This window comes from Tachysurus vachellii, chromosome 6, assembly GCF_030014155.1.
Source record: "Tachysurus vachellii isolate PV-2020 chromosome 6, HZAU_Pvac_v1, whole genome shotgun sequence".
NCBI classification, from domain to species: Eukaryota; Metazoa; Chordata; class Actinopteri; order Siluriformes; family Bagridae; genus Tachysurus; species Tachysurus vachellii.
Genome location: NC_083465.1, coordinates 13523112 through 13535892, shown reverse-complemented (window position 1 = coordinate 13535892; position 12781 = coordinate 13523112). Strand labels below are relative to the sequence as shown.

The window sequence follows — 12781 nt, the reverse complement described above, 5'->3', positions numbered from 1 at the left end:
CATGGTAAGTAAAATATATGATATTTCTGTGCTGATACACAGCTAAACCACATCATCTTGTACTCTCTTGTATTTGTTTATGGTTTATTTACTTTAAGCTATAAAAAAGTAAACATACATGAAAAAAAACTCAACTTGTTTTATTTGCCATGACCAACAAAGACATCACATGTACCATGCACAGCACGTTATAAAAATAGAAAACCGACACAAAAATCATAAACACAGTATGGTGGTGTTATTTACTCAAATACATACATGTTTCCTTCAATGCTAACGGTAGGAAACATTCAGGAGTGAACTGAGAAGAGCAGATGACCTTTTCTGGTGACAGGAAGGTTTACATGCTGAGTACAAATCAAGAGTTTACAGCTTTAATGTTGATCTCAGAGGCATGAGGTCAGAACATGACCTTTTCATTACTAAGGGGAACAAGATACAAGCAGATGGATGAACACAGAAGACCACCGTTATATGACTTACAAAATAATGTAATGCAAATATATAGCTCCCCATTTCAGGTTGAAATTACAAACATTCCACACATACTGGCGATCTTTACAAAAAGGAAAATACAGAAAACTTTTCAATTCTTTTTGGTTACGATGAAACGGTGAAAGATCTTAGCTCAGCTTGGGAAGGGCAGCAAGTTGATTTCTTGATTTATATTTTCAGGTATTAACAATCAAGTCGAAGAACTACTGCAAAGTGTCTAGTCCAAAAAGTGTACAATAATAAATAACAAGACAGGAAAGTGACCATAACAAAAAAAAAATGTCAACAACCTCTGTGTATTGTGTTTTCAGGACATTTCAAAATTTAATAAGGCACCCTTTCTCTTTCAGCTTAATCGGAACTAAAAAAGAACTAATGACTGAAAATACTGTTAAAGTATTTACACATTTTCAACAAAAAATATAGCAACCCATCACAGGTATGATTACTATAGCAATTAAATGTTTACATACTATATGCAGCTTCTTTTATTCTTCATGAAGTTTAGAACACACGCTACACAAAACAATATTTTCTCCTTCATAAAACCTTTTACCTTTTGGATCTACCAGTACTGCAGCATGCCCAGAGTCACAACACACGCATTCCTTCAAGCACATCTCATGAAATAAATGACTCATTTGACATGCTGCTTCAGCTAAACCATGTTTTAAGGTTCGGTGAGGCTCGTGTCTGATCCTTAACACAGAACACAGCAGAATCAGGAATTATTCATTGCAAACAAAGACCCAAGATGCGTTCAACATACACACATAATGGCTGTGAAAGTGCAAAACACTAGTAAATAAGCCAGTACAATTAACTGTGTAAAAAAGTAAAACATGCCAAAAGAAAAATGAAACCAAAGGGAAGACGATCACATAACGCAGTGAAGGAACATTTAACCCAAACATTAATATTTAATTCTGAAAAGGTCTTGAAATGGTGAGCCCAAGGAAATGTTCCTAGATATGTAATTTATATAAAACATCGCGTTTTTGCATGCGTTTTATAGATCATGCAACATATTTGCAAAAAAATATTTTTTTCAGCCTTGAACTAAAAAGTGATATGAATGTGTGGAATTTAATTACTATGGCAAAGTAAGAAATTGATTGAGAAACATTTTAAAATACAAAAACAGTGGTAATTAGTGACCTGCTGTACTGGACTAATTGTCCATTGTACTAAAATAAAAAAAAAAATCATTGTATTTGAGCTATTAATGCAGTCTAACGTATAAGAAGACCAAACAAACAAAACATTAACACTTTGCTGACATGTCATGTTTCATATACAGTGCCAAAACCCATACTAGATGAGCAATAAGAAGCTTTTCATTTCTAATGGGAAATACAGTCACTTAAGAATACTGAACAACAGCGACTAAAGCTCTTTTTAAAGCCCACAGTATAAACCTTAACTGATTTAGGACTGAATTTTCAGTATGTATACATTACATGGCGTTTCAAACACTCTTCTGTGGGATTTTATGGGTAACAAGTCAATGGGAACATAAGGCACTAAAGTCACTGGAAATAAATCCCAAAAAACATCCTACTTTATATCAAGGTACCCAGAGGAAACCAAAAATGTGTTTTATGTAGTATTTTTTTTTTTTGATTAGCTTGTGTAAAGAACTGAAACCCAGGTATAATCATCCAATCAGACTAAACAAACAGCCCACCTCTTGAACTCATACCAGAGATGTTAGGAGAAACACGTACTGAGCATGTGTCTAAAGCACAGACTTCTTTATGCATTCACTCTCATGAACTGCTACAGTCTCTTAAACTTCCCTGCTTTATATCTTACATTTTTCAAGGAGGTGCGTGGAGAATTTTATCAGGGCATGGTTCGTCACTAATGCAGTAACATGCTTACAGTTTGATGAACGGGCCAAAGTGCTGTGGTGCTCTGAGTTTGGGTGAAGAGCAGGAGGTGGAGGAGAGAGAAGGAGAAGTGGAGAATGGTGGGGAGGCGGACAAGGCGTCTGCATTTAGTGAGAAAACGGTGGAAATGGCTACGTCCACAATGCCTTGGCAGAGCTCCGGGTAGAGCTTCCTAAAGAGGAACGGAGAAAAACTTTTCACACGCTATTTTCAACAGAACAAACAGGATAAATATTTTAGAAAAGGAATTGTACTCTAAAGGCAATCAGATTCACATGAAATTTCTAGTTATACAATGTTTCTACAATTAGATCAGACAATACTGAGAAAATTGAGGACACAAACTACTTGGCCAAATATTTGTGGCCATCTGACCATCATACCCATAGATGCTTATTAAATATCCAGTTCCAAAGTTGATCCCCTCTTTGCTGCTATACATCTCCGCTACAAAGCAACAGAGAGGGCAGGTAAGCTTTCTCCTTGTTAACAGGCAGCATAGATGATGCAATTTCCATAGCCATAAAGCTGAAGCCTGGCACCAGTTAGAACGCTTCAAGCTTCTAAGAACAGCCACTCTCTTCATAATTTCAGTGAAGGCCAGGTGGATTATTTTTCATCACAGACACTGCTGTTCTAAACACTTTAACCCACCTAAGAAATGTGTTACAATCAGGAATGTTTGTGATGCTCCACATTGAATTGTTTATGGCACATGCACTGAACGCAATTACAGAATCAAACTTTTGCAATAATTTTCAATGACAAACACTTGAGTCCATTTAACCCATGGATACAGAAATTGCATCATCTACGCTGCCTGTTAATAAGAAGCAGGGCTTTCTCGACCTTCATGTTGCAATATAGATACATAGATTGATCAATAGATAGATTGAATGATGGATACATATTGGAGTGGGGCAAATGTGGATCTTTTTCAGTCAGTCACAAAAGCTCTACTGATGCCCAGTAATAAGGTCAGATGAGGAGGACTGGGGTGCAGTTGACATTACAGTTTATCTTAAAAGGTGTTCAGTGGGGTTGAAAGGTTAAGGGACACAAGTTCTTCTAATTCATACATAGCGAACCAGGTCAACATGGTACGGTGGCCGGGAAGTGCAAAACAAATTAACAAAACCCAAACCAAATTAACAAAACCGAAAACACATGAACAAAACCCAAACCAAATTAACAAAACCCAAACCAAATTAACAAATCAAAAAACACATTAACAAATCCCAAAACAAATGAACAATTCTGAAAACACATTAACAAATCAGAAAACACAACGACAAGTCAGACAACCCAGAAACGGTAGTGTATCGTTTTTGAATGGAAACTTACCGATCATTGGACAAGACACCTGTCACTCAAGATATACAGGTATGGAATCTTATGTGTAATGTGTAAAGTTCTCCGTTTAAATAAAGTTCTCCGTTCAAGAAAATAACAGAATTAATCCACAGTAATCCATTCCATCCATCCATTCCAACTTTTCCCTGTGGCAGACTGTTGAACTTCATGTATACTTTGAGTGACAGGTGTCTTGTCCAATCACAAACTATACCAACCGCTTCCGGGTTGTCTGAAATGTCGTTGTTTTCTCTGATTTGTTCATTTGTTTTCTGATTTGTTAATGTGTTTCATGCACCGATTCAGACAACCCGGAAGCGGTAGGTATAGTTTGTGAATGGAAACTTACCAATCATTGGACAAGACGACTGTCATTAAAGATATAAAGGTGAATGAAAGGTGTCTCGTCCGATGATGGTAAGTTTCCCTTAACAAATTATACCAACCGCTTCCGGGTTGTCTGACTTGTTAATGTGTTTTGGGTTTTGTTAATTTGGTTTGGGTTTTGTTAATTTGGTTTGGGTTTTGTTAATTTGGTTTGGGTTTTGTTAATGTGTTTTCGGTTTTGTTAATGTGTTTTCGGTTTTGTTAATTTGGTTTGGGTTTTGTTAATTTGGTTTGGGTTTTGTTAATTTGTTTTGCACTTCCCGGCCACCGTAACATGGAGCTTGTTTTGTGCTCAAGGTCATTGTCATACTGGAACAGATTTGGCCTCTTAGTTTCATTAAAGTTTAATGTTCCAGCAAACAAAAACATTCTAGGCAGCTGTGTGCTTCCAACCTCGTGACAACAGTTTGGAGAAAAACAACATATGGCTGTGATGGTCAAGTGTACACAAATTTAATCAGTATGGCACTGAAAGCAAGCCAGATAGGCTCAAAGGTAATCCGAGAATTAATTCTTAGTTGACAAAAAGAGAGCAGATACTCTAAAATGCTGGTAGTATACTGACTGTGCGCATGCCGGTGCTCCATTGATCTCAATAAGCCACACTTTAAAGTTCTCATCCAGCATGAAGTCAAAACCAAAAAGCTGGAAGCTTTGGTAGGACAGGTGCTTAGTGCTGATTGCTGGTTCAATACACATGAGGCAGCTCCTGTGAAATAAGAAGAGGTGGGTACCATGAACTAAATACAGTGCACTAAAGGATTCGTACAGGTACAGGACTTCACAGTAAATAAACAGTTACTGTGGTAGGCTCATTGAAGTAATAAAAGCAAACTGATAATTAAGGTGGCATGGCTTATAATATGGTTATTTTATCATCTGTAACGTTTCACTTCAGGATGTTCACAACACAGAATAAACTTCATTTTAATGCTGTATAGCTGTATTGAGAATAAAACACAATGGCGCTGAATTGAAAATGTGTATTGTGCAGGTTTAAGGAATTGTTCCTTCAGAAGATGAAGCTTGCTTAGTCAAAGGGACGACTGTAACGAGTGTGTGTATGCTACTTTTTATACCTTATTATGTGATTGATCTGAGGTAAGATGGATGTCTCCATGGAGATATTGTGAACGTTCAGAAGGTAGTGTCTGAACTCGTCAAAAAACATCTCGTTGCCCTCTTCATAACGGCCATAGTTCTGCGAGTGCTCCTTCTGGATGCAGTGATTGGTCAGATGGCTGGTCATATCCTGCAGGTCTGAGCTGTTGTACGGCTCTGAAGACGTCCTCAGCACTCCCTCACGGTACAGATAGATGTTGTACTGATGGTCTACAAGCACCCAGCTCCTTAAAATAGAAGATTAACACATCAAATGTTATAAACCACTGAGCTTATTTCCTGCATTGGGCTTGAAATTCAAAGTTACTACATAGATCTAAGACAACACAATACAATTACAATACAACCCAAGAGCTTCTATTTTGTACCTTATATCAAATTTGCGATGACCAGGTTCCAACAGCAGTGGTCGCTCCAGATATTTCTGAATGACATGAACTTGTCCCTGATTATCAATAAACTCAAGCAACTGATTAGCATCCTGAGATATCAAGATTCCAGCCCCTAATTAAAATAAACAAAGATCATTTTATTCACATTTAAGCAGCAAAAAAAAAGGAAGCAAAAACAAAGTTTGACACACAATTTGTAAAAACAATTAACAGGTACATTTAAAAAGATAACTGAAAAAAAAAAAAAAAAAAAATCACAGAGACAAATCTCAATTCAATTTGTTTTGCTTGAGAGCCATAAATAGACTTAAAAATCTTCTCTCACCTTTTGCTCCAGCTGACGATTTAGCGATCCATACTGTTCCTTCCCCATTTTCCTTTTTGGTGTTATAGGAGGCAAGAAATACCTCACGCTCATCAGTCTTTGGGTTGTTCTTCAAATGGCTGATGCCATTGGTTGCAGGAGCCACAGGAGTGTTGAGATTGGTTGGATAAATGATGTAGGACTCAGGCAACCAGTTACAGGAGTCTTTTAGCTCTTGACTAGTCTTTATTAACCTTCGGGCAAAAAAACAAGGAAAAAAAATATGATGTATATCATACGATGTACGACAGATTTGAGATGCATGATTTCTATATTATTAAAGAGTTTTTAGAAATATTTTAAACTCAGAGCAGCAGATACATTATCAGATATTTGATCATGTTTATAGTGAAAATGAACTGAATTCAGAGTGTGTGTAAATAAACAACTAAATAAATAAATAAAAGCTTATGAATGAATCCATACTTGACCAGAGATGCTTTACGACACAGCTTGTCTGCGCCTCTATAATAGTTGACCAACTGCATCAGTCCTGGTTCATGGCCTGTGAGACACACAGTGGGAGATTATTTTGGGAGAGCCACACATACGTGTTAAACTTCTGATCACCATTCTGCAGAAGAATTATACGCCACGCCATGTCATGTCATGTCATTAACCTCTGCTGCTGTGTTGGATAAGACAATGTCACCGAGGCTATCATATTAAGGATGCTTAATGTAATTGTAGCTGAAAGGAGCTCGGGATGTTGGATTTTTACAGACCATTAAAGACAAGTCGGAGCGCATCTTGATAATGGATAATGCCCTTTTGGCGGTGAGCATAATCTGATGCACCAGACTACTAGTGAGTATCAGGGTTGTTATTAAATCTGGGTTAGCATTAAACAATGGATTGTTATTGAATAAGATCTGACATACCCGCTGAAGTAATTTGTGGCTGTTATTTTTACCAACATAACATGGATGTAAATACTGTAAATGACACAGTTTGCCTTAAATCACACGCTATCATGATTACTTGGTGAGATAAATTTTCAATGGTTATTTCAGTTAGAAAATAGCACACGTTATCAGATCAGTGTCAGATGACCATAAGTGTACTGCCATTAATAGCACATCAACAATGGAAAAGAATGGACTGATGCATGCAGATATTAAATATATGTATGTATATATATATATATATATATATATATATATATATATATATATATATATATATATATATATATATATGTGTGTGTGTGTGTGTGTGTGTGTGTGTGTATGTATATATACATATATATATATATATATATATATATATATATATATATAGAGAGAGAGAGAGAGAGAGAGAGAGAGAGAGAGAGAGAGAGATAGATTAGATAATAGAAAATATGTTTAGCACTAAAAGAATAAACAAAGTTGGTAAAGTTGGTATCACACACACACACACACACACACACACACACACACTCCTTACCTAGGCGCCCAAAGGGAAGGCGGTTCCTCTCTCCAAGCATTAAGTTAAATCGCGGATTGTCTTTTTTCAGTCTTTTCCATTTTCCAGTAGAGATGAGGATTTTTGAGACTTCAGCATAAACGCTGCTGTTGTCATCTCTTAAAACAAACGTGTACATGGGTGTAGGGTTACTCATAACAGCCTACTACAACACACACACACAGGACTGGGAGTAACGGTGTCCTGTCCGGCCTTTACACTTTACACAACACACACACAAAACACACACACAGGACACTTAGCTCGTTAGCTAAAACACTAGCTAATGTTATCTGTCTCCCCTCAAAGTATCTTGACCCTGGTGTTTCATGGCTTCTTCAGAGAAACAAGGAACTTTTTTTTGCACTCTTGAGTGATCAGGTTGTGAATAAACGCCGTCGTGCTCCCTCAGTGTTTGGGTGTGACTCCTCAGCTCTGCCCTGCTTTTAAAGCTAATACGGTGGGATAGCTAGCACGCTAGCTCTCATGTAATGTTCCACTGTCCACGGACTGGAAATACAAGACGATGTATAAATACAATTTCTCAGGTCAGATAAAAGCCCAGATTTGAAATTCCCAGGCATTTGTCGAGCAAATGTTCTGTTCCCGTTCAACAGTCCAGACATCACCGGCAGTTCTTTATCCCATCTTAACTGTCAGGATGTGTCGAGGTTGCCAAGTCTCACACATTAGTGCTTTAACCCATACGTTCTCGTAGCACAGCTTTAAGGCAGGACACAAAACACTAACAACAGAGAGGGAGAGAGAGAGAGAGAGAGAGAGAGAGAGAGAGAGAGAGAGAGAGAGAGTTTATCTCTTTATCTCCATTTACAACATTGCAAAATAAATTACAAAATAGCTAATTTCTGACATTTATTTCTGTTTATAATTAAGATATAAATGTCAATCCTTTATTTATTTACATTTTGTTTATTGCAAATCAACTGGCAAAGACTGATTGTGATACATATATATAGTGCTTAAAAATATAACAATGTTCCGAATATAATAGCTTTTATTGTATAAGATACATCTTGTGTTTTGTTTTGAAAATCCGATAAAAAATGTTTTAAAAAAATAACAACGAAGCTTAAGTGTTTGACGACACGTGATAACAAGGGATTTGGCAACACTGATTTGTCAGACTGTGACGTGCGGGCACCGGCTGGGGCAAAGCCCAGCGCCCACCGCTTGGGTTAATGGTTATTGTAGTTAAATTGTATTTTCTTGCCTACATATACAAATAGAGCTTTGCGTCACACGGTGGCAGCATGAACCAAATAAATCTCCCATCAGCAGGAAGGCTGTCTCATTAGCAAATACATAATGGGTTTTTTTTATCCCCCAACCATTTTCTGGCATAATCCCTTTCGAAAACCTGATTGGGCAGTAGTACATCCTCCCAGTTCGTGGATTGGTTAGTGCTTTACGTCAATCCTAACGTAGCTGACGGGGCTTGTCTGAATACAGGTGGGATTTTAAAATGATTTGAAGGCGGCGGGAAAGTTGTGAGTGCTGTAACGGGTTTATGGACGTTTTAAAGCTATTATACGTTACTAGGTTATCTGAATTAATCACAAAATAATCTCATAACGCCTGAGGTAAGTTGTAAGTCATGTATCGGTTATGAAATAGTGTGAAGTGTATTTATTCACTCGAACCAAACAGTTTGTTTAGCTAATGAGCTAACTCCATATTAGCCTCATACTGTAGTGGTGTAGGCTACAGAGTCCTCAGCCCTCAGCAAAGTAGGACATTTCTTCAGCTAAAACACCCACTTCAGAAAAAAGGTTTATGTCAAATATTCAAATAAAAAAACATTTAATTCACACTTGGGTTATCAGGTTGTTGAACATTTAATGGCCAGTCTTCTTGTATTTAAATCACTAATTTCACCCCAAAAGAAATCATAATTCAGTGAATTACACAACCTGATGTGAAGTCAAAGTGAAGTGATTATGGGAAATTATGTCCTTTTGGAAAGCTCAGCTGAAAGTCAGTTAATGACTTAATCCAAAACCGAAACTGAACACTCCAAATGTATTTTTATGAATCTGTTGTGTCATCATAATTTTTTGTCCCTGGTTGCTAAAACACCCTAGTAATACAGCAAGGGATTTAATTAACTGCATCATATTTTAACTGAAATTGTGGCCACTTCTTACACAGACTGAAGCAGGCCAGGCATGAGCAGTGCACACCTGGACGAGTGGCAGAGGAGGTCCTTTGACATTTTGTCTGGCACGTATACACCTGAACAGACGGCCGACGCTTATCGGGCACACGTTCTGTCCATTCAGTATGCATGGGCGAATGCCGAGCTCTCTCCAGCCGGAGCTGCCAGCCTGTTCAGGACCTACACTGAGCGCTATGCTGCAGTTCTGGACTCAGACGACCAGCACACAGGGCTGAATAACTACGCTGACAGTGCCCTGCACCTGGCTCGCAATCAGAGAAACCACAGTGACAAATGGGAGTCGTCATTAACAGTCGAAAATGTGTTCAGCCTGCCGTGCGTGCAGAGGATGATGCAGAGTAGAGGGGACCACAGCAGTGTCCCGGTAGATCCAGCAGATGCTGACATTATTGTTGGTGGGGAAGTTAGTCAGAGCTGTGGCAAAGGTTTAATTAAGAGTAGTGCTGCTAGTGGATGTAAACCTGAGCATTCTTTCCCCAGGCCTGTGCATCATATCAGTGCTGTAGTAGAGAGAACAGTGGGTAACCTGGCCAGTGGTGCTGCAGAGAGGACTAGAAACAAAGATACTAGTCTTTCTTCTACCATTAATGCCTCTAGGGCCCTAACAGGGGTAACTCCAGTATTGGCTCATAACCCACGTAATTCCCCTACTAAACCTGGCTATTTTCCTCATTCAAGTTTTGCTAGCACAAGTGTATCCAGTGCAAACAATTACCATTCAGTGTTCTCCTCCTCCACAAATCCATCTAAGAGGAAGAACATCTACAGTTCAGGAACTGAAAGCAACAGAACCTCATTCCTGCCACAGGGAAGTCATGAAGGTAGAGGTAGTGCACAGAGAAGAGAGGAGTTTCCTGGCACTAATTTTAAAACAGCACGAGAGCAGCTTATTGTTGACCAGCAGAAAAAACACTCCCATCAGATCCAGAGAGGTCCATCAACTCCTGTTGGTACAATAACCAAAAAATCTCTAGGGGCAAACAGGTCACGGGGGGCCTTCTCCAAATTTGTCTCACCGATGCCCAGGCAGGAGGAGGAAAGCAGCACCAAGGATGACCCAATGCATAACACTCAGCCTCTTGATGAACGACTAAAGAACTTTGAACCTAAAATTATTGAACTGATTATGAGTGAAATTATGGACCATGGCCCACCTGTGGCTTGGGAGGATATTGCCGGCCTTGAGTTTGCCAAAGCTACCATTAAGGAAATCGTAGTGTGGCCCATGCTCAGGCCTGACATTTTTACAGGTCTCAGAGGTCCACCTAAGGGAATTCTCTTGTTTGGCCCTCCAGGTACTGGGAAAACACTCATAGGGAAGTGCATAGCCTGTCAGTCTGGCGCTACTTTTTTCAGCATTAGCGCTTCATCTCTCACTTCTAAGTGGGTGGGAGAAGGGGAGAAGATGGTTAGAGCTCTTTTTGCCATCGCCCGGTGCCATCAGCCTGCTGTCATTTTTATTGATGAGATTGACTCTCTCCTTTCTCAGCGCACGGATGGAGAGCATGATTCATCTCGCCGGATAAAGACAGAGTTTCTTGTTCAGCTTGATGGAGCTGCAACCTCATCCGAGGATCGAATATTGGTGGTCGGAGCCACCAATCGGCCACAGGAGATTGATGAAGCAGCCCGGCGTCGCCTGGCTAAACGTCTCTACATCCCCCTTCCAGAGGCTGCCGCTCGTCAGCAAATAGTAACCAGCCTAATGTCACGAGAGAAAAGCCAGTTGGGAAGTGATGAACTGGAGAAAGTGGTGTCAGGCACAGAGGGTTTCTCAGGGGCCGATATGACTCAACTGTGCCGTGAAGCAGCACTTGGTCCAATCCGCAGCATCCAGCTGAGTGACATTGCCACCATCACACCCGAGCAGGTACGACCTATACTTTACTGTGACTTCCAGGAGGCTCTTAAGACTGTACGGCCAAGTGTTTCAAACAAAGACCTGGAGCTCTATGAAGACTGGAACAAGACATTTGGCTGTGGTAGATAATCACTAAGTCTTAATTTGTGGTGTGTTTTTGATTGTGTTGAGTGTTTCTGTGTGGAGAATTAAATGGTATCAATCTTTATAGATCTGTGCTATTTGCTTTTACATTGTACATTTAACATGTGACTGACTTGTTTGTTTTGATTTTGAAAACCATTTGTCTTTGGACATTGGAAAATATTAAATAAATAAATGGATTTTTTTGGAACTTTTTCCTCTGTTTTTTCCAACGTTAGCTTGAACTTATTAGCATTAAACCACATTTGCTGTTACATGTACTCCTTTTTTTTTTAAAGCATTTTATATCTCTGCAAGTCATTTCTTTAATTCCTATGAATTATAGCAAAATAATTTTGTAGTAATCAGATATATATCAACATGTTGGCTAGTCACTTCACAAAGGTTTTTAGTAAGCTGTTTTGCTTAAATATAGATCTGTTTCTCAGTGGCATATCGCTCAAAAAATAAATTAATTAAATCTATGAGTGGCAGTTCTGTGGGCAGAAACGTCTTGTTGATTAGAGAGTTTACAGGAAAATGGCTAGAGTTATTTGACCTAATTGGAAGGGTCTGGTAACTCAATCAATCACTCTTTACGTTTGTGGTGAGCAGAAAATCATGATCAGATCACCACATATTGAACTCCATGTCAAATTTCTCTCTCACCAATGAAGAACAGACCACAGCAATCACACTATTAGACCATTGGGATGTTGTAGAATGTGAGAATACCAAGAACATCTGCAAATTTGCAGCAAAAATTTGATGTCATCACAATATGGACCTTGTGGAATCAATGCAATAAGGAATTGAGGCTGGAGAAATTAGTACCCAGTATAAGTATAATGTTCTCGATAATGTAACCAATGAGTAAATTTATAAAATCTATTTTTTTATGAGGCTTCATCTTATGTGATTGCAGAACTGCTGTACGTTCATTTGAAGTCAATGACCATAAGCTGTTGCACTGGATTACTCCCAGTAGGCCTTATTTACTCCTCCCTAGTAGTCTACATTAACCATTCTGCATAGTTTGAGTCCACTGAATGTTCCAAGGATTAACACAATTTAAATAACATAGGATGTGGAAGTTAGCAGTTATGCAACTTTGTCTTTTTCTGAAGTGTGATTAAAGATACAAATCGT

At 38.7% G+C, this 12781-nt stretch overlaps 2 protein-coding genes across 4 annotated transcripts; one reads left to right on the top strand and one right to left on the bottom strand.

The window, feature by feature from the left end:
• Positions 1-119: 119 nt before the first annotated feature.
• On the bottom strand, positions 120-8145 carry ttl (tubulin tyrosine ligase). Its single transcript, XM_060872383.1, has 7 exons — positions 7434-8145; positions 6432-6510; positions 5967-6199; positions 5618-5753; positions 5207-5476; positions 4693-4836; positions 120-2559 (listed from the first exon to the last, which is right to left on the bottom strand). The coding sequence occupies exons 1-7, from the start codon at positions 7606-7608 to the stop codon at positions 2376-2378; spliced, it is 1221 nt and encodes a 406-aa protein (XP_060728366.1). The 5' UTR covers positions 7609-8145; the 3' UTR covers positions 120-2375.
• A 533-nt stretch (positions 8146-8678) lies between these two features.
• Positions 8679-11760, top strand: fignl1 (fidgetin-like 1). 3 transcript variants are annotated; one of them, XM_060872374.1, is made up of 2 exons: positions 8679-8921; positions 9621-11760. In XM_060872374.1, the coding sequence occupies exon 2, from the start codon at positions 9638-9640 to the stop codon at positions 11636-11638; it is 2001 nt and encodes a 666-aa protein (XP_060728357.1). In that variant the 5' UTR covers positions 8679-8921; positions 9621-9637; the 3' UTR covers positions 11639-11760. The 3 variants fall into 3 exon arrangements, with proteins under 3 accessions (XP_060728357.1, XP_060728359.1, XP_060728356.1); XM_060872376.1 differs by having other exon boundaries at positions 8852-8959; XM_060872373.1 differs by lacking the exon at positions 8679-8921 and adding an exon at positions 8927-9052.
• Positions 11761-12781: the final 1021 nt, after the last annotated feature.